At 41.4% G+C, this 25145-nt stretch overlaps 1 protein-coding gene across 2 annotated transcripts in view; it reads left to right on the forward strand.

Moving 5' to 3' along the window:
• The window catches only part of LOC140741132 (receptor tyrosine-protein kinase erbB-4-like), a 138778-nt gene that overhangs the window by 99369 nt on the left and 14264 nt on the right, over positions 1-25145 (forward strand). Inside the window, exons 15-24 of one of the 2 annotated variants that reach the window (XM_073070942.1) lie at positions 2058-2212; positions 3641-3685; positions 8256-8391; positions 8600-8722; positions 10168-10266; positions 13645-13830; positions 14014-14169; positions 15875-15950; positions 20917-21063; positions 24165-24262. In XM_073070942.1, coding sequence (XP_072927043.1) covers positions 2058-2212; positions 3641-3685; positions 8256-8391; positions 8600-8722; positions 10168-10266; positions 13645-13830; positions 14014-14169; positions 15875-15950; positions 20917-21063; positions 24165-24262 — 1221 coding nt within the window. Of the gene's footprint in view, positions 1-2057; positions 2213-3640; positions 3686-3755; positions 3828-8255; positions 8392-8599; positions 8723-10167; positions 10267-13644; positions 13831-14013; positions 14170-15874; positions 15951-20916; positions 21064-24164; positions 24263-25145 lie in introns of both variants that reach the window. The other variant, XM_073070941.1, reaches the window with a different exon arrangement.

Here is a 25145-nt window from a genome sequence, read left to right on the forward strand (position 1 = left end):
ACAGCTGGCTGCAGAATTCCCATCAAGTGGCACCCACTCCTGCAGGTGCCAGTGACTAGGATAGGTACCAACTGCTTGGCACAACCAAACTTAGAGGAAAATCTCAAGAAGCTGCAAAGATAAAGACGGACAGTGACTGCATTTTGAAATGGTCTATCAAAAGTGCTACTGTCTCTTTGAATGATGTCTTGCACCCTGCCCTTCCTATAAGGCTAGTTGTTTTGGGCTTTGCAATTTGTAGTGTTTAGACATTGACAGTAGGAAGCTAATTGTATCAGTCGTAGCAAGCTTCCAACACAGGATGGCTGCTGCGATTTTATTTCTATCAATTCAAATGAAAATCGTAGAATTTTACAGCTTACTTGGCACTTGGCACCACTTTCCTGGTTGGGCAGATGGTTTGTGGAGGGGTCCATACTGCACCAGTTCACCACCCAAATACCAAATACCTTATTCCACAGAAACACTTAACATACAATCCCAGGTAACTGAAAACAAAACAAATTTTCTTATTATTTCACTCTTTCTCCATGTTCTCTCTCCTGGCTATGTCGCCTCTCCAGACTTGATGATTTCAAGTTCAAGTTTGATTGTCATTCAATTATGTATGACTACCCATGAATACAGCCAAATGGAACAGCGTTCCTTTGGGACCAAGGTGCAAAATGTAGTATCAACAGTCATACACAGCAGGATCTGCCCCTCACAAAGCCATGCTGACTGTCCCTAATCGGACTAAGTTTCTCTAGATACTTGTAAATCCTGTTCCTAAGAATGCTCTCCAATAGTTTGCTCACCATTGACATAGGGCTCACTGGTCTATAATTACCAGAATTATCCCTATAACTTTTCTCAAACAATGGAACAACATTTTCCATTCTCCAATCTCTGGTGCTACTCCTGTAGCCAGTGAGGATGCTAAGACCATTGGCAATGCCCCAGCAATCTCTTCCCCTTGCTTCCCGTAGTAACCTGGGGTATATCCTATCTGACCTTGGGGACATGATCTATCCTAATGTTTGTCAAAGGCTCCAACACTGCCTATATCTTAACCCTGATGTGTTCCAGCACATTAGCCTGTTAAATTTAAGAAGTCTATCACAAACAGCCTTTCTTCCAATTGCTTTGCCCTGCTGAACCTCTCCATTTCTCTTTCCCTCTTTTAAGATCTTCCTTAAGACTCACCTCCTTGACCAAGGTTTTGACCATCTGCAATAGCCTGATGTGCCCACTCTGTCATTCAGTAATATCATGGCTGATTTTCAATCTCAATACCACATTCCTGCACAAACTCCAGATCCCTTGATAATGTTCTTGTGAAGTCCCCAGAATATTTTTACTATATTAAAGAATTATATAAATGCAAAGATTTATATAATGCAATGATTGGCTTCTTCCCTTTATTCTTTGATTGTTACCTTCCAGGAAGGACACAAGTAGTTAACACTGTCCTGACAGAGTGTGGCTTAAGTTTGGTACGTGGACAAGGGCAACCTCTGGTACCCATCACTAGCTAGTCGTTATCAAGTACACAGCTGTAGATATCTGAACTGTTAGCCTTGATATATTAGCCAAAGAGGAAGTGGTCTTATTTGTCACATGTACATCGTAGCATTGAAACATACAGTGAATTGTGTTGTTTGCATCAACAACCAACACAGTCCAAGGATGTGCTGGGGGCAGCCCTCAAGTGTCCAGCGCAAACACAGCATGCCCACAACTTACAAACCTGTATATCTTGGGAATGTGGTGCGCAGAAACCAGAGCACCTGGAGGAAACACGTGCGGTCACAAAAGGAATATACAAATTCCTTAAAGACAGCGGCAGAACTGAACAAAATTGCTCTGCTACCTGGATTGAAAAGATTGGGAAGGTTAATGAGGTAATTAATTAGTATGAAACCTAGATTGTGGGAGAAAGGAAAGCCAAGAGAATGAGAAAGTTTAGAGGTTTTTGGAAAAATAAAAGTCTGACTACAGAGGAGTGAGGGCAGAAGAGTGAAAGGATGTTATTTGTCCAACAAAATACAACTTCATCCATTTCTCCATTCTCTTAGGGACCTGCTCACTGCTTTCAGTGTGCTCATTATAAAGATGGACCCAACTGTGTGCAGAAGTGTCCTGAAGGAATCCAGGGAGAGAGAGGTCTCATCTTCAAATATCCAGACAAGAACAAAGAATGCAAACCCTGCCATGAGAACTGCACGCAGGGGTGGGTGCAAATAATAACCTTTGAAATTTGTCAAATATTGCTGTTGTTTTTGTTTCTTTGCACTTTTCCCTAGCAGAACACTGTACTGGAAGGATTCACAGACTGGTTAAGTCTTCAAAGGTGGTGTGCTTTTATATCTTTGCACTCTTCTGTTGGAGAACAGTGTTGAATAGGGGAAGGTTCTGTGGGGTGAGTACCAGTGTGACAGGGGTATAAACATTTTTTTACAATTCAGTGTTACAGAGGAGCATGGTAGTGTGGCAAGGGGGTTAAGTTTTATGGATGATCACAACCCGTACGATGAGTTTAGAGAGGAAGCATAACCTCTTTGTTGAATAAGCTCACTCACCTCCATTCCACCCTCCACCAAAAGGTTAGACATTGTCCAGGACTTGTGCCCAACTCAGATTATGTATTACACAATGGTCCCCTGTCAGAAATGTCTACATTGGACATTGAGTTGATGGAATCAGACCTAATTTCAAGAATTGGGCAGTACTAGAGCGTTAAGCCTCCAGCATGAGTAATAACCACCTGGATTCATTATGGGGGTTGGGTGTAAAGACTCAATGTTGGCAGGAACCAAACCCCTGAAGCTAACGACACAGCAGACCAAAAGTCTGCATGTATTAGTAATGCTGCCTTGGGTTTTGCCACAGTATAGTAAGGAAAAGGGTTCTGATCTTATCCAGCCCAGGAACAGAGAGTGAACAAAGCTCTGTTAAGTTGCAGCTGTATTTAACATTGATTAGACCACATTTGGAGTACTGTGTACTGTTCTGGTTGCCACACTACAGAAAGGATGTGGTCACAACAGAGGGAGTGCAGAAGAGATTCACCAGGCTGTTGCCTGTAATGGATAGTTGTTGTTTTAAGGAGAGACTGGATAGGTTGGGTTGGGGTGGAATCATCTTTTTTTCCAGGGTAGAAGAGTCTAGGGCTAGAGAGCACAGGGGAGAAAGTTAAAGGAGATCTCAGCGCTAAGTTTTCCACACAGGTGGTGGTGGGTATATGGAACATGCTGCCAGAGGCAGTGGTGCAGGCAGATACCATTACAATGTTTAAAAGGCATTGGACAGCCCCATGAATAGGAAAGGAGTAAAGGGGTAAGAGTCTATTGCAGCCAAGTGGCATTGGCATAGACAGGCACCATCATTGGCCTGGATAAGGTGAGCCAAGGAGCCTGTTTCTCTGTTGTATGGTTCTCTCTCGAGCAGACAATGGCAATCTGGTCACCCACCTCCCAGTTGGATGAAGATTCTAGAGTTTGAGTTTTTTCTGATGAGCAACAGATGGGTAATGCATGTGGAGAGACTTGTTAAGTGTAGTTCTCCGAATAGATCCGCCCAGGATTTTAATTGGTGTTTCTAACCAGACTGTCACTGCTTTGTGGTTTTACTTGTTATTTTTGTATTGCTGTGAAACCAGGTGCCGAGGTCCTGATGCTGTGGATTGTGGTGAAGTTGCCCATAGGTACCGTTAATCGTGTGCATGTGTGCCTCCTTATGATTTTCACCTTTCTCTTTATCTGATTGAAATACAGGTGTAAGGGTCCTACTGGGCTGGATTGCTCTCGCTATCCTTGGATGGCCCCCATCAAAGCATTACACAATAGGTAACATCCTCTCCACCTGCCCCTTTGAACTACAGCTGTGACATGTGACATACAAGTGCAATATGAGATCTGCTCCAGGAAGGGATATAGAACCAGCAAGAGAGTTTTGCCTTTGTTTTGAATAGTAACTGTGTGAGCATCCCCTGCCTGGTGGTTTGTGTGGTTGAAAGGGCAGAGCTACAAGAAAGTCGTCTTGGGTGAGACTGCAACACAGGGTTAGAGGCCTTGGTTTCCCATTGTAGATGCCAGCCAATATTCAGCTCAGCTGCAGTTAGTGGAATTAAATAAAACCAGAGACTGCTAGAACTAGTCAGCAAATCAGGCATCATCTATGGAGAGAGTAACAGTTGGCCTTTCAAGTCAATAAGCTTTCATGCCTGGTAGTCACTTCCATTCTGAATTCAGTTGCCAGGACTGTGTACAATGGAGAGGAATTGCCTTATACTGTCTGGTTTACTACTTTACCTGAATTCAACACTAACTGGAGTTTTAGTCCCTGATTGTGCATTCAGTTAGCTGCTCTAAATTGACATAAAAATTGGGATCCTACATCTGTTGCTTGAGATCAAGCTATTGGGAAAAATGAGAGTGGATTGCTGGAAATCAGTTGGGACTTGCGTACCTGACCACTATCAGAATCAGAATGACATTTATTATCACTGCCCTATATGAAGTGAAATTTGTTTTGCAGCAGCAGTACAGTGCAAAGACAAAAAGTTAATATAAATTGCAAAGTACACAAGGCAAAACAAAAGGAATAGTGAGGTAGTGTTCAGGGGCAGTTCAGAAATCTGATGGTGGAGGGGAAGAAGCTGTTCCTAAAACATAGGGTGTAGGTCTTCACACACCTTCACCTCCTTCCTTAAGGTAGTAATGAGCAGAGAGCTTATCCTAGATGTTAAGGGTCCTTACTGACGGATGCCACTTCTTTGAGGCACTATCTTCTGAAGGTGCTCTCGATAGTGGGGAGGGTCCTGAATCACAGGTTAGCTATTCAGTTTCAGTTCTTATAGCCGGGTGGAAAAAGAAAAGTCTCTTCTACAGCCACTCCCCATATTCTGATACTGTGCAGGACACAGCCTGCAATTCTGGTAGCCTGCAGGATGTGAAGAACTGAACAAGATCTTAGTAAGAGCCTTATGTTGTACTCCATGTCACAACACTCATTATGTACCATCCCTGTTGATCAGAAATACCCATCTATTTTTAATACTCTGTTTTGAAATTAACAAGCACTCAGTTACATCATCTGTTACCATCAGCCCCATTTCCCAGAGTTGTGATGCTCCCTGTGTGTCTGTATCAATGCTTTCATTGGGCACTGTTTTGCTTGCTGCATAATAACATTCATTCTCATCAGCATTTTCATCCTGCTTTGGCTGTTGTTTCCACATCCTGTCAGACCTCACCTGTTCAAGAAATCCTCTGCTTTTGTTGAATACATTTTGGTCAAGATTTTGGATGCAATGAGGGCTGCCCTGATGCTCAGTTGTAGAGTGCACTGTCATAGATGGCATTGAGCACCAAGGTATCCCTCACCAACCTCCCCACTCGATCTTGGATCTGAGTTGCTCTTGGTGATCTCCATCCTGAGGGGAGAACTTGGAGGGGGAAAAATGGATTTTACTGCATTTTTGACAATCTAAATTCACACTAGTCATAGTTTCAATTACAACAGAGTGTTCTTTACAGGTGAGGTACTTATGGCTTCACTAACAGCGTGACTGTGACTTAAGGAGTGCAGCGTTGGATATGAATTAATGGTTAAGGATGGAAACATTGCTATATTGCACCAGATATCAACTTGGAAACTTAAAGCCGACCAGTGAAGGTGCTGCAAAGTGCTCTGGTCCCAACTGATGGCATGTGTATATATTTCCCTCACACTGTGGTGCCCTTCTGCTAAAGAAATAGCCAATGTCACCTTCCCAGAGGAAGGCATGAATGAGGCCATATAGCCGATCCTCCTCTGTTACACCACCTTTGCAGAACGGCTTTGATAATAGCCCAGCCTTCTGACTCATCTGGTGGAATGTAATAGAGTTGTGGGGAAGCTTGACTTCTCTCCTTTCTCCATTGTGTGGAGTTAAAAGCAGCATTCATGGTGCAATATACAGTGCCAAATACCATGTCTATCCTTAACCACATGTATGAAATCTTGAACGTTTTGAATATTGAATGAAACAGATAGCTTTGCTGAAGACATCATGACTGTTCACTTCTCCTGTTACAGCCTGACTGGTTCAAATCTTTTCACTGCCAGTGGAAAAATCACCACTTCTCGGAGCCTTGCAAAACCTATGACAAGATGTTCCTCAGATGATAGTTACAGGGCATGTGAGAGAAACTTGTGAAGCATTGTTCATGACTGAATATTTTGTACAAAGATGAGGCAGTATTTTAATTCTTCATGATCTCGCTACACCCTAAATCTTAGCGCTATATTTGGCACAGAGGCACGCAGCTTTACCATCATTGAGGCCACCATCTTCCAACATTAAAAATCATCTGGCTTCCTTCATTCTTTTTTTTGATCTCTCTTTGGCCTCACCCCTCTTTATTTCAATTATCCCTTCATCCCCCACAACCTTTACCCCTCAAGATCTGGCTAATACTGATCTCCAATTTTAATCTGTCTGGTATTGGCAGCCATTTCTTCAGCTGCCCTACTTCTAGGCTCAATAATTTTCTCCCTTAACACGTATGCCCCTTTACCTCTTTTCCCTCCTTTCATATCTAGAGATGAAAATAAATATTTCATTGACTTGGTCATATTGTAAACAGAACTTACTGGCACTTTGTCAACAGAATACAGTACCGGCTTGTACCAGCATACTTTCACCTCTGCCTCTATCTTAATATGTTAATAAATTTTTGCTTGATGACACATCAATACAGTATCTTGGTTTTAACGTTTGAAAGGTGCTACAGAAATATAGTTTGTGGTAATGGTTGTGTCATAATTGGTACCATATTTTAAATATGAAAATGAGAGCCAACTAGTGGAATTATTACATTTTTTCATAGTCAGGATTTAATACTAAAAATAATTCCTAGTTCTATGATCAACACACATAAAATGCTGGAGGAACTTGGCAGATCAGGCAGTGTCTCTGGAGGGGAATAAACTGTCAACGTTTTGGGCCGAGATGGGAAAGGAATGAGACAAAAGCCAGGATAAGAAGGTGGGGAGTGGGGAAGAGTACAAGCTGGCAGGTGATAGGTGGAGAAAATAATTCCTAGTTCTCTAAACTATGATGATAAATGCAACCTGAAGAGAGACCCAAAAATTAAATGGAAGAATGTAACAGTAAAGTCAGAAAATAAAGGGCACTGGAATACCTACTTAAATGTTATAAATCAATGGGAAGAGAGCAGGGACTAATGGTAGATTTTGCAGAGAGATGGACCGAATGCTGGCTCCTTTTCCAATAAGAAGACTCAATAGGGCAGAAATTTGTCTATGGCTGATACCACCACTGGGCTAAGTATTATTTAGGCACAGAAAGAGGGAGCTGGTTGTAATGTATCCGATCCAGTAACGGTTGTACCTGAAATGGAGCAGTCTCACTGAACAGCTCCAAACTACTTGGCTGTGACAATTCAAATATTCTCACCCAACAAGGGGTAAGAAACTGATGTTTCTGGATCAAGCAGCATTTCTTCAGCAAAGCTTTCTGTCCCCTTCAGTAAGGAAATTCCAATTTATTAGATCATCTATGTCTTGTTTGCTGTGTATTAGGATCCCTGTGTTTTTTTTCTTCGGTTTCATTCTGCTTTTCCCTAGAGCTTTAAAGGACACATTTAATCAACTGAATTAAAGTTCTCCACCTCACACATTCCTGTGTGCGGCAGGGATTGTCGTAATGTAGAATAACGTTGTAGAGAGGGAGTTGTTGATCGCACCATGGCGGACAGATATGTGTGCTTGCATGCTCACACGCGTGCTCCCTCTCCCAGTGCACAGTCTCTCTCTGCACTCCCTCTCCCTCTCTATCTGTGCCCTGTCCTTCTTCACACTCCCTCCCCTCCCTGCTCTCTCTCTCTTCACAAGCATTCTCTCCTTCTCACACTCACTCCTCTTCATTAGTGATAGCTAGCTGACACGCACAGTAAATTGCCCACTATAGCACAGACTAGATGGGCCAAAGGGCCTGTTTCAGTGCTATAGTGCTCTATAACTCTTTGGCTGCAGACATTAGAATGCAATACAGTGTGCCACTGAACTGTGCAGCCTTAGTCCATTTTTCAAATTCTAATTTGCAAATTTGTTTTGCAGTGCAACTGATGTGACCTTTAAAGCTCTAATGTAGCTATCCTTGTTCTAACTATAATGTAGACTTTCTTATTTTGGGAAGGAAAAGAATGACCTACATGCAGCAGTGTGTGGGACACAACCTGCTTTGATTTGTATTGTTTTGAATGCAGACAAATCCCCCACATTGTGGCAGGAATTGTTGGAGGACTGGTGGCTGTGACAATTGTGGTGCTGCTGGCTGTAGTTTACTGGAGAAGGCAGATCATTCGGAAAAAGAGGGCAATGCGGCGATACCTGGAGACAGAGGTGAGAAGTTGTCCAGGATGGGAAGTGTTCAGAGGGTTGAGATTGCTTTAGCAGTTAGGAAGACGTCCAAAGAAGCGTTATCAATTTTGGACACTTTTTGAAAAGTCCTCTGTTTTTCTATGTGTAATCAAATTAGATTGATCACACTTAGCACCAGTACCATTAGGATAATACATTGTATTTGTGATTTTGCTTTTTTTCTCATTAGCTGTTGGATCCCCTCGATCCCACTGCCGACTCACCCAATCAGGTGAACACACGGATTCTGAAAGAGACGGAACTACGCAAAATAAAGGTCTTGGGGTCTGGAGTATTTGGAACAGTGTACAAGGTGAGTAGGTGTGAGTCACTGCCACAGGATAAGGTAAATTTACAATGTTGCTGTTCTTGAGTCTTTGAATTCTGCTGAGGTATTCCTATGATACTTAAGACTGATGAATTTTAACTACCATTGTGGCTGAAGTTTAAAGTCATAATTTTCAGTGATGGACAGTTTTGCATTCAGAAACAAAAATCAAAAAGCTGTTTAAGGATGAAAATCTTTGCTGGATCCAAAGGATGAGATTTAGATCTAGATTAGTTTTATTTGTGAAATGTCAGCAAAATGCACAGTGAAATGGGTTGTTTGCGTCAAATCAAATCAGCGAGGATTGTGCTGGCAGCCCACAAGTATCAACACACTTCCAGCACCAGCATAGCATGCCCACAACTCACTAACCCATATCCACATGGGGGGAAACCAGAGCACCCGGAAGAAACCGACACAGTCGCGGGAAGAACGTATAAATTCATACAGACAATGGTGGGAATCAAACCCTGGCACCGTAAAGCGATGTGTTAACATAGCTGCTATGCTACTGTGCCAGCTGTAACAAAAGCAAACTTACAACATGGAGTCAAAGCATAAAACTCACCATTGATGGGGAAAATAATTCTTCAGGGATGGCACACTCCACCAGTATCTTATTGTTTAACAGACTCAGTCACATGATCAAACTGGAACTGATGCTGAGATTGATTGTGGTGCACTGTTGCGCTGAACTGGAATTTGTAAAAAAAAAGACTTGTGGCACCTTTCAGAAGGTCCTGAAGTACATAGGCATTTTTTAAAGTGGAGTCACCGCTGTAAAGTAGAAAATGTGGCAGCCATTTTGTGCACAGTATGCTCTTACAAACTGTGGTGTGAAAATGACCAGATCATCAGTTTTAATGATATTAGTTAAGGAATAAATATTGGCCAAGATATTGAGGAAAAGTTCGACAAACAAAAGTACTATATAGTATCTTTTGTATCCACTTGGGAGACCCTCAGTTTAATGTTTTCTCTGAGAGAGGGTGCAGAACTCCCTTGGTATCGCACTGGAATGCCAAAATGCTTTATTGCACTCAAGATACTGGAGTGGGTCTTAAAGCCGTTACCTACTGAGTTAGAGGAGTGGGTGCTACCCACTGAACCTCAGCTGGCACACACTAATGCAGTGTGATCTCTTCACAAAAAGTGGTCCTAGTTTGAATAACTTCAAGTAAGGCACCATAGAACAAAATGCTGTCAGCAGATAGTGGCGGTAGAATAAAACCAGGTATTCATTTACTAATTTATATATGTTGCTACTTATTGGGAAGAATTTATAATACACTAGAAAGGGCTTTGGTGAGATGAAGATTGACATAAAGCTAAGATACCAGTTAGTGCTGAGCTGAGCCAGATCCGGTGTTGATGTGGGTCCATCCGAGTTACCTTTATTCCTGACTATCTGATGAGATTTCTGCTTCCAGGGTTTCTGGATTCCTGAGGGTGAGTCTGTGAAGATTCCAGTGGCCATCAAGGTCTTGCAGGAAGGACATTGCTCTGAGACCTCAAGGACTGTGAACGAGGTAGGTCAGCCTTTTTTTTAATCATCCAAAGGAATAGATATGGTTGTCATGTTTATTTATTGTCCATTATTTATTGTCCCTGAACTGGGAGGGAGAGTTAAGAGTCAATCATGTTGGCCAAGATAAACTCTCCACCTCTTCTTTGAAGAAGGACCTTTTGTATCAACAAATTGGCAGATGGAGCATCAGCTTAATTTTCATTTGGAGTCACAGAGAGGCCCAGGCTAGGTAAGAATAGCAGATTTTATTTCCCTGAGAGACTTTGGTGAACCAGATAGATTTAGACCAGCTTCCCCACCCCGCCAAAAAAAACATATTTATTTAATTATTTGAATTTAAAATCCCCAACTGCCATGGTGGAGTTTTATCTTGTATCTCTAAACTGGTAGTTTTGGAACTCTGAATGCTAATCTGGTAATTTCACCATTAAGCTATTATAGTCCAATGTATAAAATTCCAATTGCTCTATGTGGAAACTCATATACAATTCCAAATAACTCTCCTCTGGTTCCACATCTATTAATGTACTTCTCCTGACCAATGAATAACCATATAATCATATAACAATTACAGCACGGAAACAGGCCATCTCAGCCCTTCTAGTCCGTGCCGAACACTTACTCTCACCTAGACCCACTGACCCGCACTCAGCCCATAACGCTCCATTCCTTTCCTGTCCATATACCTATCTAATTTTACTTTAAATGACAATACCAAACCTGCCTCTACCACTTCTACTGGAAGCTCGTTCCACACAGCTACCACTCTCTGAGTAAAGAAATTCCTCCTCGTGTTACCCTTAAACTTTTGCCCCCTAACTCTCAACTCATATCCTCTTGTTTGAATCTCCCCTACTCTCAATGGAAAAAGCCTATCCACGTCAACTCTCTCTATCCCCCTCATAATTTTAAATACCTCTATCAAGTCCCCCCTCAATCTTCTACGCTCCAAAGAATAAAGACCTAACTTGTTCAATCTTTCCCTGTAACTTAGGTGCTGAAACCCAGGTAACATTCTAGTAAATCTTCTCTGTACTCTCTCTATTTTGTTGACATCTTTCCTATAATTCGGTGACCAGAACTGTACACAATACTCCAAATTTGGCCTTACCAATGCCTTGTACAATTTTAACATTACATCCCAACTCCTATACTCAATGCTCTGATTTATAAAGGCCAACATACCAAAAGCTTTCTTCACCACCCTATCCACATGAGATTCCACCTTCAGGGAACTATGCACCATTATTCCTAGATCACTCTGTTCTACTGCATTCTTCAATGCCCTACCATTTACCATGTATGTCCTATTTGGATTATTCCCACCAAAATGTAGCACCTCACACTTATCAGCATTAAACTCCATCTGCCATCTTTCAGCCCACTCTTCTAACTGGCCTAAATCTCTCTGCAAGCTTTGAAAACCTACTTCATTATCCACAACGCCACCTACCTTAGTATCATCTGCATACTTACTAATTCAATTTACCACCCCATCATCCAGATCATTAATGTATATGATAAACAACATTGGACCCAGTACAGATCCCTGAGGCACACCACTAGTCACCGGCCTCTAACCTGACAAACAGTTATCCACCACTACTCTCTGGCATCTCCCATCCAGCCACTGTTGAATCCATTTTACTACTTCAATATTAATACCTAACGATTGAACCTTCCTAACTAACCTTCCTTACGGAACCTTGTCAAAGGCCTTACTGAAGTCCATATAGACAACATCCACTGCTTTACCCTCGTCAACTTTCCTAGTATCCTCCTCAAAAAATTCAATAAGATTTGTCAAACATGACCTTCCATGCACAAATCCATGTTGACTGTTCCTAATCAGACCCTGTCTATCCAGATAATTATATATACCATCTCTAAGAATACTTTCCAGTAATTTACCCACCACTGATGTCAAACTGACAGGCCTATAATTGCTAGGTTTACTTTTAGAACCCTTTTTAAACAATGGAACCACATGAGCAATACGCCAATCCTCCGGCACCATCCCCGTTTCTAATGACATTTGAGATATTTCTGTCAGAGCCCCTGCTATTTCTACACTAACCTCCCTCAAGGTCCTAGGGAATATCCTGTCAGGACATGGAGATTTATCCACTTTTATATTCCTTAAAAGCGCCAGTACTTCCTCCTCTTTAATCGTCATAGTTTCCATAACTTCCCTACTTGTTTCCCTTACCTTACACAATTCAATATCCTTCTCCTTCGTGAATACCGAAGAAAAGAAATTGTTCAAAATCTCCGCCATCTCTTTTGGCTCCACACATAGCTGTCCACTCTGATTCTCTAAGGGACCAATTTTATCCCTCACTATCCTTTTGCTATTAATATAACTGTAGAAACCCTTTGGATTTATTTTCACCCTACTTGCCAAAGCAACCTCGTATCTTCCTTTAGCTTTTCTAATTTCTTTCTTAAGATTCTTCTTACATTCTTTATATTCCTTGAGCACCTCATTTACTCCATGCTGCCTATATTTATTGTAGATCTCTCTCTTTTTCCGAACCAAGTTTCCAATATCCCTTGAAAACCATGGCTCTCTCAAACTTTCAACCTTTCCTTTCAACCTAACAGGAACATAAAGATTCTGTACCCTCAAAATTTCACCTTTAAATGACCTCTATTACATCCTTCCCATAAAACAAATTGTCCCAATCCACTCCTTCTAAATCCTTTCGCATTTCCTCAAAGTTAGCTTTTCTCCAATCAAAAATCTCAACCCTGGGTCCAGTCCTATCTTTCTCCATAATTATATTGAAACTAATGGCATTGTGACCACTGGACCCGAAGTGCTCCCCAACACATAACTCCATCACCGGACCTATTTCATTCCCTAACAGAAGATCCAACACTGCCCCTTCTCTAGCTGCCCCTTCTCAATATTCATTCATATGGGGTTTTCTTGATCTTCTTTTGATGTTACAATTGCCTCAGCCTTCTCTGTGCATTTTTCCTGGCACTAGTGACGGCACAGAGAAATTAGTTGATTTACAGCAAAGTTGATGTTGAGGCAGTGTGAGACTGCGTAGAGTTCCAGCTAGATGTGGTTGGGGGTGAGCTGGTACAGTGTGTCATTAGGGGAAGGTTCACTTTGTGGGAGATAAGTGAGTGGGGCCAATGGGCAAGAAGGGGTTTGGCTCTCTCTGTTTTGAGAGGGCGAGGATAATCTGTGAAAGTTAATGGTTGACTGAATTTGGCTCTTATTCCTTGCCTTTTGAGTGGAGATCTGTGGAGGTGAACAACTACTGGGGAAAATAGCTCACCAGTTATATCTCTATAATTTGCCACAGAAGAGGCCTACTATTGGTTTATGCTGTACTTGGTAATTAATGGTATATTTTACTTGTAGGATATGTTGATGGTGGGCAGTCTGGATCACCATCATGTACTGCGGCTTCTTGGAATCTGTCCTGGAGCACCACTCCAGATAGTCACACAGCTCCTGCCACTTGGCTCTCTCCTTGAGTACCTCCACAAAAACAAGGAAACTATCCAGTCTCAAATGCTTCTCAACTGGTCTGTTCAGATTGCCAAGGTAAGTGAGACCTCATATTTTGACTCTTTGTTAGGCAAAAGTCAAGAATTATGCATAGCCTTGGTGAAGATAAGTTGCTGATAAACCCTTGGTGGAGAACATTTCTCTCAATGGACTATTGGGTGAGTGATTACAGTTACATACAGTATGATCTAGTTAAACACATTAATATTATTACCACAGGGTATGAGATACCTGGAGGAGAAGAAGATGATTCATCGGAACCTGGCTGCCAGAAACGTACTGGTGAAATCCTCTAGCCATGTTCAAATTACAGACTTTGGTATCACCAACCTTTTGGCATTGGATGAAAAGAAGTATTTCTTCGATGAAGTTAAGGTTCGTCGTTTTTCATCTTGGTTAAGTAATCTACTACGGAGAAAATATTAAATTCATTCTTCCACAAATGCTGGTTTCAATACATCAGGGAAACCTAACTTAATTTATTAGTGATATTCGAAAAGGTTCCTGCTCCCAAATAGTGCCCATTTCAAAAGCAAGTGGTTTTTCAGAAGGGAAATTACTTTAAAAATAAAATAATCATATTCACTGGATGGGAATATTTTTCTTCAGGGCAAGCTTCACAAGTACAAAAGGAAAGGAGCAGGAGGAAGCTTGTCAGCCCATTGAGCCTGCTCTGATTTTCAATAAGATCATGGCTAATCCTCTGCCTCAACAGCACAATTGTTATTCTTTCAGCAAAGACTATTTGTTTTTGTTCAAGCACCTACAGCACTTCTCCATAACTGTATGAGCCATCTTGTACAACTGGTTTTGCGCAAATATTAGTCATGAGTGAAGAGCAGATTGTTCACCAACAATTGGACATTAAAGATCTCATATATTAATTAAACACAGAGCAGGAACTCCCCCAGTGCTCAACGTACCAACCAATGGGCCATTTATCTCGTCAGCATCTGTAGCATTTTGCAGTGCGCAAATTGGCAGCTACATTTAGCTATAGAGCAGAAGTAACTGCTTAGACAGTTCTGAGTGAAGAGATAGTGTATTGTATAATTGCAAGGCTCATATTTTATCTGGAACTGCCTTATTTTTCCTTTGCTCATTACTTATGCATCCAGTGTTTTGCTCTGCTTTTCTCTGTTATGTATGTAGCAGCCATGTGAAAAGAGCAGTATCTCTTCATGAGTCTGTTTCAATAATCTGGGAACCTCAAATTTACAAATTGTAAATTGGGAAAGAATATTTCATACAATGTAGGCATGCCAACATTTCTGCGCAAAATGAACTTTGCAAATTTAAATTTGCACTCCTATTAAACATAGTGAAGGCTGGCTTGCACAAGAACAAATTTTACATTGCTGAAACTGGCTCCTGACTCAAGCAGGCATAAGTAGGGACACATGTTCTGCCGTGAAATTAGTAATTAAAAGGACAGGGAAAGCAATTGCATCGATTTGAGCTGAACCTCAGAGGCGCAAAATACAAGGTCAGCGCATCGCTGAACCAAATCTGCATCTCTTTCTAAATCAGCAGAATTGTGTCACTCCTCTCTTTGGGCATGGACTGTTCCAGTGGTGCATCAGGAGATGAATTAACTGAGCAAGCTAGATCACATGATAACCAACGAAAACAGATGCAACAACCTCTGATAAACTGATCCAAGATCTGAAATGTTTCCGTATTATTTGAGGGATTCAATGCTTGCAAGGATCAGAAGTTTGGTATATATTCTTTACAGATTTTTTTAAATGAAACATACTTATGTGCCTCATCACCATATTACAAAAAACACAAGGCCACGTGCCTCCTACTGGGCTTGTAAATTAGTCTTGTGTGTAATTTTTTTTAAAGTTCCCATTCATAGAAACTTCATGTGATTCAAGGCTCCCTGGATTTTCTGCCTGGTCATTTTACTGAACCGAAAACCACTGTGAACTGTGAATTAGAAAATGGCTGAGCTGCTGCGTGCTGCCGATGCCTAGAGCCATAAAGACAAACATCAGTGTTCATTGTTATAAAAATTGCCCCACCCTGTTGTTGCTTTGTTGTTGAGTGTCTGTCTGTCTGTTGCCTGCTGTAGATGCCCATTAAATGGATGGCACTAGAGAGCATCCACTTTAGAAGATACACCCACCAAAGTGATGTGTGGAGTTACGGTGAGTCATATACTTACAGAAGCATTTTGTTTTATTCTAAAAGGTGCAGTGCTGCATTTTTGAATTCTTAAACAAAACTGATGCAAAAATAACCTAATTTCTGCAGTGAGGCAAGAATCTGGTGGAGATGATGAAAAGGGAGTACAGACTTTAGTAAAAGTCCCAAATAATTTAATCGAGTTTCCTGAGGGAGCAGAGATACTATGGCAGAATGCAGCTTGCTTCAACTTCAGTAGAACCTTTATCAAAGTGTCCTAAGAAAAAAGACTTGCCATCAAACTCTAGTTGGTCGATTTGAACTAAAGGATCTATGTAAAGGCAAGCACAAAGTGTGTAAGGGTTGGATGAAAGGGCTCCATGTTAAGATAATCTTTTGTCTTTTTCATAGATGATCTGAGACAGCATGTTGGTCACTTTAGTTCAATCAGGAGATGATAGCAAAATAGCAGGGTAGTTAATTAGATGGAAGTAATAGGCACAAACCCCCAGGGAACATTGTTTTGGCAGGCAACATTTGCCTGATGTTCTTTAACAAGTTCAAGTTTAATTGTTATTCAACCATACATGAATACCCATGAAAACAAATGAACAAAACTGTTCCTCTGGGGCCAAGGTGCAAAACGCAGTACTAACAGTGACACACAGCACAAGGCACATATAAGGCAGCAGTAAAATAGTCACACAGAAAGAAATAGTCCAAGTCCCTGAGTCCATGAATATTGCAGTTGAACACAATATAACTTGTCTTTTGCCAAGCAAACACTGAGGGCCTCACCAACTTCCCTGGATGGCCTGAAACAGGCAACACCATGGCCCATGGCCCAAGGCCTAATCCTTACTATGACCGATGCCATGCAGCTCCCCCGCCATCCGCACAATGTGCAGAGCACAAACAAGACAGTCACACAAAAAAAGAACACAGTCCAAGTCTCTGAGTCCATGAACGCTGCAACAGTTTGCTGCCGAACACAACATAGCTTGTCCTCTGCCGAGTGAACACTGAGGGCAGCTCTGATGCCCCCCAGCACCGACTCCAGTGTCCCCCTCCTGGACGGCTGCAAACAGGTGATACCTCAGCTTGAGGCCAAGTTCTCGCTGATAAACCAGGTAACCAGACTTGCAGCATTCCACATCAATGTCCAACAGGGTCTTGCGATCACAAGAAAAGCATAACTTAGAGTAAACTTTAGCAATACAAAATAATCAAAGGCATTACAAGAAAAATGGGAAAATATTGACACAGATGGATCAGGCAAGGGATTTGTAAATCATTATGATAGAGAATGGGTCATAAGGTATTCAGCCATTGTGCAAGATAGTGATCAAGCTGCACCACGTACAGTATACTGTGGAATCTCACTTAAGATGGATGGATGCAACTTGGAGATGGTGAGCAAAGAAGTTACTATAACACCTAGAAGACCAGAGATATTTTTTTCATTAAGATCATTGTGATTGAATCTCTCTACCAACTTGTCTAAGACGTTTATACAAATTGAAATTAAAAGCCTATTGACATCCAGTTTGAGGCAGTTTAGCAATCTGTAGATCTTGGAAATGTTACTGGATACCAGCTGTAGATGGTTCATGCACCCATTTCTGTCTACCTTGGGAATCATTCCACCTTTGTGACTATCATTGAGATCTTCCAATGGTTAGTTCCTGAGCATCTGTATTTGAGAAAGACATAGAGTGAAGTTCTCCCATAGCAATAAGAACAAATGAAGCCCCAAGTAACTGGAATACATCTTTGCACTTCATGGGGGGAGGGGTCTGACATTACTGATGTGTACACAAATTACCACAAGTATATCTAGGATAAAATATGTGAGAGAAGATGAAGATATAGGCTGGAAATTGCTGTTGGCTTAAACCAAGCATTCATGATATCAGACTATTACTGAATAGAAATTTAGAAATGTTGGTGCCTATTTGTTATTTGCTGCTCAAAAGCTGTGATTGGAAGTTATTCAACAGAGTATGTATTGTTGTTTGTATTCTTGTGCACAATATTGTGCTCTTTGGAAATACAGTAGAAAATCTCCACGGCGCCATAGAGCATTCAGCGCGTCCCTAATCATCACAATGCCTACTCTTAGAGATGTTAAGGCTATTCCTTTATTTTCACACAATCATTTGAATGGGAAAAAGGAAAGGGGTGGCTCTTGGGAGCAATCTGTATATTACCAGGTAACTTCTTGTGACCTGCACACCATTCCCTCGATTACACTATCAAACATCTCATTATTTTCGTTATCCCAGTGAGAAACTGGTGTGAAATCTTGAGGATTTTATTGTAAGGATTTCCAAATTCCTTTCCTGAAGCAAATGGCACAGTGTTATCTTTTCCATTATTCCTCTGCAATTAAAGACATCAAACTGCATTTGCCAAGTGTTGGCCCACTGGCACCAACCCCATCCTGCACTTCCATGCATCCGAGGATGTATCTTAAAACAGTTCTGCAACAACTATATACTAAAGCTGACTGCGGGCACAAATATTCTTGTGTTACAATCAGAATAATTAATAAAATCACAGTAAAACCCACTCCACCCTGGCAATTGATGGACAAGTGTCAACTGCAACACATTTGTTTGCATCTCCATACTGTAAAGAAAGCTTGCCAAACAGCTGAAGAGTGGGCTGGCTAAGCCATAGTGGGGCAGCAAGTGCAAGTTACAGTGTATTTGATACTAACTCATAATGCAGTGAGTAGAACCAGTGCTTCAGGCGTGCATTTAAAATTGATTCCGGAGTGTGCCATTTCTTAAGGCTGTGATCTGTACTGCAGCTGGACTAAAGCAAAACCAGCAATTTCCTCATAGGAAACCTATTCCCATCCTTTCCTAGCTTTTGCAAGTATTCCAAGTGATTATAAATAAATATAAGCTCCAATGTCACTGTTAATTTATTTCATGTTTTATGTAGTTGCAAAACCAAAGTTTATTTTATTTATTGGGTGATACAGCATTGAGTAAGCCCTTCTGGCAGCCACACCACCCCAGCAACCCCCGACAAACCCGATTTAACCCTAACCTTATCATGGGACAATTTACCATCTACCTGGGACTGTGGAAAGTAACCGGAGGACCCGGAGAAACCCCAGGCGTGTCACAGGGAGGACGTACAGAGACTCCTTACAGAATGGCGCCGGAATTGAACTCTGAACTCCAGGATGCCCCAAGCTGTGATAGCATCATGCTAACTGCTACGCTACCGTGGCACCCATAGGTTGACACAAAGGTGCAATACTGTGAGAGTGCTACACTCACACTTGAGCTGTCAAACCAAACATCCACCTGCTTCTCAAATGGATACAAGAGATCCCTTGGCTCTATTTTCAAGGGGCCAGGGGAGTTGCTGGCTAGCACTGGCCCTCAGCTTCTGGGGAAAAAACAGCAGTCTAGATCATTGTTGTATTGCAATTTGTAGGTGTTTGCCATGCGCAAATTGCATTAAATAACATTACAGTTATAGCAACACAAAATGACTTAGTTGTCTGCTAAATGCTTTGGGATATCTTGGGGTGATGAAAAGCGCAATAGAAATGCAAGCCTCTTCTTTTGGTCAGTGTGAATGTAATTTCACAATACACAGGTTTCAGATATACCAGAAACTACAAGTTCTTGAAGTAAATGTGCAAGCTAATTGCATTGTTGCAGGAACACGCTGTTGGGAAGCCAGAGATCTTGTGAACTGAGAACCTTGTGCCTGATTCTCTCAGGATGGCTGTTGTTGTGGTTGATTCATCCAACCTGCTTACGATCCCGTGTTTGGAGATGTTTATGGATTGGATGTGGCACTGGACTGAGACCTTACATGGTACCTCTTCTGAGGTCTGTAAGGATTGGCTTGCTCAGTATTCACTTTCAACCATGACATTCAGTGCAATACACTGTTATGATGCTGCTATAGTTTGGTATCTCTGTGACTGTCACTCAGTGCAGTGTTGTAGGACATTAACATTATAATGCAAGGCACACATCTTTGTGTGTTGACTGCCATTCCTACGATAACCCCCAACCTTGGACACAGGCGATGACATAAGCTGTCAGGGACCGCCTCCCGTTGCTCTCATCCTTTCGTATCGGTGGTGTACGACGTATCAATAATACACGGGAGAGTAATTTAGGTACACTGACGTGATGAGGATATGTGAAAAGTCTTTGCGATGCTATCCTGTGTACGTTTCTTATGCAATCCCAACTGTAAATATTGCATATCTCCTAAGCGTTTCTTTTCAGATAAAACCTATTTTGTCCTGCTTTTATTGTGGTTTAATTTTCTCCCCCCAGCTCATCATGTCCAACTGTTTAGCACCTTCCAGCAATCAATGAGGAATGTTGTTCGCAGATGTGCTTTCTTGTACTTGTGCACATGAGATCACATCCCTGGAACTCTGCCATCTTCTTGTTGGTCTGTTTTCACCTCTTCTGGGCCCAGGACTGCGGCCTGTATTGACACCGTTTCCCATGTCTACAGCGCCAAGATGGAAGGGTAAAAGGAGAGAGGAATGGCCAGGAATCCCATTCAGGGTTTTCCTCCTTGAGTCTTTCTAATTGGGCTTCTTTGCGCTCAATCAGTAAAATTAGTTATTCTTCATCTGTAGCCCTCAATTACTTAGAATGAATACTGAATTTCAGCCACCCAGCACAAATGAATGGCTTCTAAAAGTAGTTCACAGCCTGTTATGAAGTTTATTGCTTCTTTGCATAAACGGCTGATTCATTCTGCCTGCACCAAAGCAAATCTTTTCATATACCACTCAGGAGTCTTCTGAGTGAAGACACTTCCTTTGAAATGCTCAGAAGCCCAAGTAATTCTCAATTGAACCTTCAGTTGTGCCAACAGCAATTTTAAGCTTATATGTTCAGCTTTGTGCACATTGCCATGGAAGTGACTTTAAACTCCTTTGTCTGTGGCTATAGGAATTAACTGATTTGAAATATTGTGTGGTCTTCGCAGGTGTCACCATATGGGAGCTGATGACATTTGGCAGTAAACCATATGAGGACATTGCTGTTCGTGAGATCCCTGGTCTGTTGGAGAAAGGTGAACGCTTACCACAGCCTCATATCTGTACCATTGATGTTTACATGGTGATGGTGAAATGTAAGTATATGACTACAAATAAGCATTTTACTTGATGGATTTTAGAAGGATTAAGGGATTGCTTGATTGACGTTTCCCAGACATTAAAGAGAATGCATGGTTTGAGAGGCTGGAACTAGAGGTGGGTGGACGTGGGCTAGTGGTTACAGATTGACCTTCTGAGGATGACTAAGAACCACTTCTACTGTACATGCAGAATAATGTTGGTTTAGACCTCTCTTCCATAAATAAAAATTGATATTAGTTCAGATGTTAATCTTAAATCCAAGACTGATAGATTTTATTTTGTTAGCTAACAAAGATGTTATTTATTTATTTATTGCGATCCAGCACAGAATAAGCCTTCTAGTCCTTCGAGCCATGCCTCCCAGCAACCCCTGATTTAACCCTTGCCCAATCATGGGACAATTTACAGTGATCAATTAACTTATCAATCAGTATGTCTTTGGACTGTGGGAGGAAACCGGAGCAGCCGGAGGAAACCCACGCGGTCACGGGGAGAACGTACAAACTCCTTACAGACAGCAGCGGGAATTGAACTCCAGTCTCCTGTACTGTAAAACTTCGTGCTAGCCACTATGCTACCATGCCGCCCTAATGAGAAATGAAGCAAGGTTACATGACAACTTTGATCTTATTGAGCGGAAAAGCAGCATGAAAGTAGTGAATGAACTCCTCTTTTTTCTCTGTCCCTAACTTTCACAGCACAGATTCCAAGATTTTCTGTCAATTCAGTGGGTCAGACAACTGGATGAAATCAGCACCCTCTGAAGAGCAGAGTGGTATTTAGGCAGTTCTGTAACCATTAATTCCTGATTGTTACAAACACTGCTCTGACATTGTTTCACAATAAAAATTGTTTCAGGGTAAAGGAAAACCCAGAGGCAGATCACTTTATGGAAAGTACAGTAGCTGTATTCATCATTTCTGGTTTTGTTTATCTAAGGAAATTGCCAACCGGCTGCATTTAGTTTAAATTTTTATATCCTGCTGTTGTCTGGACAGGATGTCAGGAAAGTGATCCCCAGTCTCACCAGGGTTAACATGGGATATGATGTGGAAATACTCAGCAATCATTCAAATTCATGTGAACACATTTAATGTACACTATCACTCCCCAGAAAATTAAATAAGTGGCGGCTTGATGGAAGACATTTCCTGTTACCCTCATCTCCCATATCCCGATTCCAAGATGCAGTGAAATAAAAGACATTGGAACAGACAGAAAAGAAAGTTCAAAGTAAATTTATCATCGAAGTGTGTATGCATCATTTTATACAACCCTGAGATTCATTTTCTTGCGGCATTCACAGTAAAACAAAGAAATACAATAGAATCAATGAAAAAACAGTGTGCGAAAGGAGACAACCTGTGCAAATACAACAATAATAATAAATCATACTAAGAACATGAGTTGTGGAGGCCTTGAAAGTGAATCTGTAGGTTATAGATTTTGTTCGGCATTGAGGTGGGTGAAGTTATCCAACCTGGTTCAGGAGCGTGATGGTTGAAGGGGAATAACTGTTCCTGAACCTGGTTTGTGGGACCTAAGGCTCCTGTGTAAACAAGATCCAGTGTAGAAAACTAGCTAATGCCAATTACAAGCAATCTGCTTAATCAGTACCGTAGGAATAGTATCAATAGACACATTCTTAAAATAGAACTAGGGTACAGAATATCATATTGGAACAATATTGGTGTATACAGAGTCACAAATGTATTGTAGATTGTGAAATGTCACTTTAAGGTGCACAGAATATATTGCAACTTGCAATGTACAGCCTCTTTAACAGCATCAGTTCTTGGCTTCTATAAAGTCTGTAATTAGTTAGAATAAAGCTAACTAATTATCAAAGAGAGTCTCACATTGAATCACAAAAGGGACAAACAAGCACATGACTGAAAGCATGGTCAAACAGATTGTTTTGAAAGGGCATTTGTCAAGAAGAAAGAGAAATAGACGTTTAGGGAGGGAATTCCAGAGTGCTATCGGCTAAAAGATTGAAATGATTGATGTACTTGACTTATTATCAGTGAACGTTAAATAAATGATTATTTCACTCATCAGCATTGACACTCACATTCAAACATCAGTGACAAAATCCAAACGTGAAAGCATATGGACCAGATTATGACGTGCTTCAGTAAGATTTGTTGCAATCCCTGTCAACTGTAGTATCCATCTTCACTCACCTCCGTGGCTGCAGACTCACATTCAGGGACTCTGCAGTTCATGTTCTGTGTGTTATTTATTTGCTTTTTTTATTGTTTGCACAATTTGTTCTTTTTTTCATGTTTGACAGTCTTTGTTGTGTGGGTTTTTTAATGAGCTTCTTTGTTTAGTGGCTGCCTGTAGGAAGACAAATCTCAAGGCCGTGTACAGTATACATACTTTGATAATAAATGTACTTTGAACAGAAGGCAAAAAAATTACTGCAATAACATGTATTCAACATGCATAAAGGTCTTTAAAAAGGTTACATTGTCCAAAGCATTGAATGTTGGCAGGATTTGGCAGGACATGATTTGAGAGTTAGGGAGCAAAAGTTTAAGGGTAACACGAGGGGGAATTTCTTTACTCAGAGAGTGGTAGCTGTGTGGAATGAGCTTCCAGTAGAAGTGGTAGAGGCAGGTTCGGTATTGTCATTTAAAGTAAAATTAGATAGGTATATGGACAGGAAAGGAATGGAGGGTTATGGGCTGAGTGCGGGCCAGTGGGACTAGGTGAGTGTAAGTGTCAGCACGGACTAGAAGGGTTGAGATGGCCTGTTTCCGTTCTGTAATTGTTATATGGTTATATGATTTTATAATTTGGATACATCACGGCTCATCCATCTTCACGTGAATGTCCTTAACAGAAGACAGGTGGATTTCAAAAGGTCTTGAGTAAAACTCCATGGCCATGTGTCTTTTCCCTCTCCCTTTAGATGCTTGTACAAACCTTCAGACTTTTGACAAAATGTTGATAAAGACTGCTGACTTCCTGAATTAATCACAAGTGGAAATCTGTTTCCCATGTCCCATTCCCTTTCTTCTGCCCTTTTCACTAATATATAATTGCAGTGCAACAAAATGTCACTGTCTTCATTTTTCTAAAATAGGCTGGATGATTGACGAAGACAGTCGTCCTACATTCAAAGAACTTGGTGCAGAATTTTCTCGAATGGCCCGGGATCCAGATAGATATTTGGTTCTTGAGGTATGTTCTTGCAGTGCCTCTTAAAGACGCTGAAATTGTTTGCGAACAGTCTGTCAACTGATATAAAAATGTTAAATTTGAGGAGCTCAAAAATAGAATTAGTTAATTGAATTACATTGAGTACAGAACATGCGGACAAGCCCTTTGATCCAATGAGACTTTTTCTATTCCATTGGAACCTTTCCTCCTCTAACAACTGTCAGCAATGTCTTCTAATCTCATTTCACTATTAGTCTATCTACAGTAGTGAGCAAAAGTCTTAAGTACATACATACAGCTTGGGCGCCTAAGACTTTTGCACAGCACTGTATTTGTCAATGTGGAGCGGAAAGTGAGTTTGTAAATCTGGCGGGAGCAAAGGACATTGGGAATGGCGAGGGTGGAGTGCTGTGTGAGGGGTGTGGGACAGGTGGCAGAGAAGGAGTGCCAGGGACGGGGAGTGGTACGGGTGCAGATACGCCCAGCCCCGAGACACCAGTCAAGGTCATTTGATTCCAAACAATTGATTTATTGATCATCACAGAATGTCTCTCTGGTGCTTCCCACTCCCTCCCCTCTCCCTTCCCCTTTTCCCAACCATGATTCCCCTCTCCGTCCCCTTCCCACTCTCAATCCATAATAGAGACCCAGATCAGAATCAGATTTATCATCACTTCTGTGTGTCATGAAATTTGTTGTTTTTTTGCAGCAGCAGTACAGTGCAATATCTTACTACAGTACACTACAAAATGTTTAGGCTCCAGAGCGATTTACCTGTATATGTGCCCAAGATTTTTGCACAGTATGCCATTTGCCTCAATCACACTCTATGGTAGCAAGGTCTACACTCTCACCATTCTCTATCGGATGTCCTACCCCAAGTTACAGCACTGGTTTACCTTGA

Source organism: Hemitrygon akajei, chromosome 18 (assembly GCF_048418815.1).
Source record: "Hemitrygon akajei chromosome 18, sHemAka1.3, whole genome shotgun sequence".
Lineage (NCBI taxonomy): Eukaryota > Metazoa > Chordata > Chondrichthyes > Myliobatiformes > Dasyatidae > Hemitrygon > Hemitrygon akajei.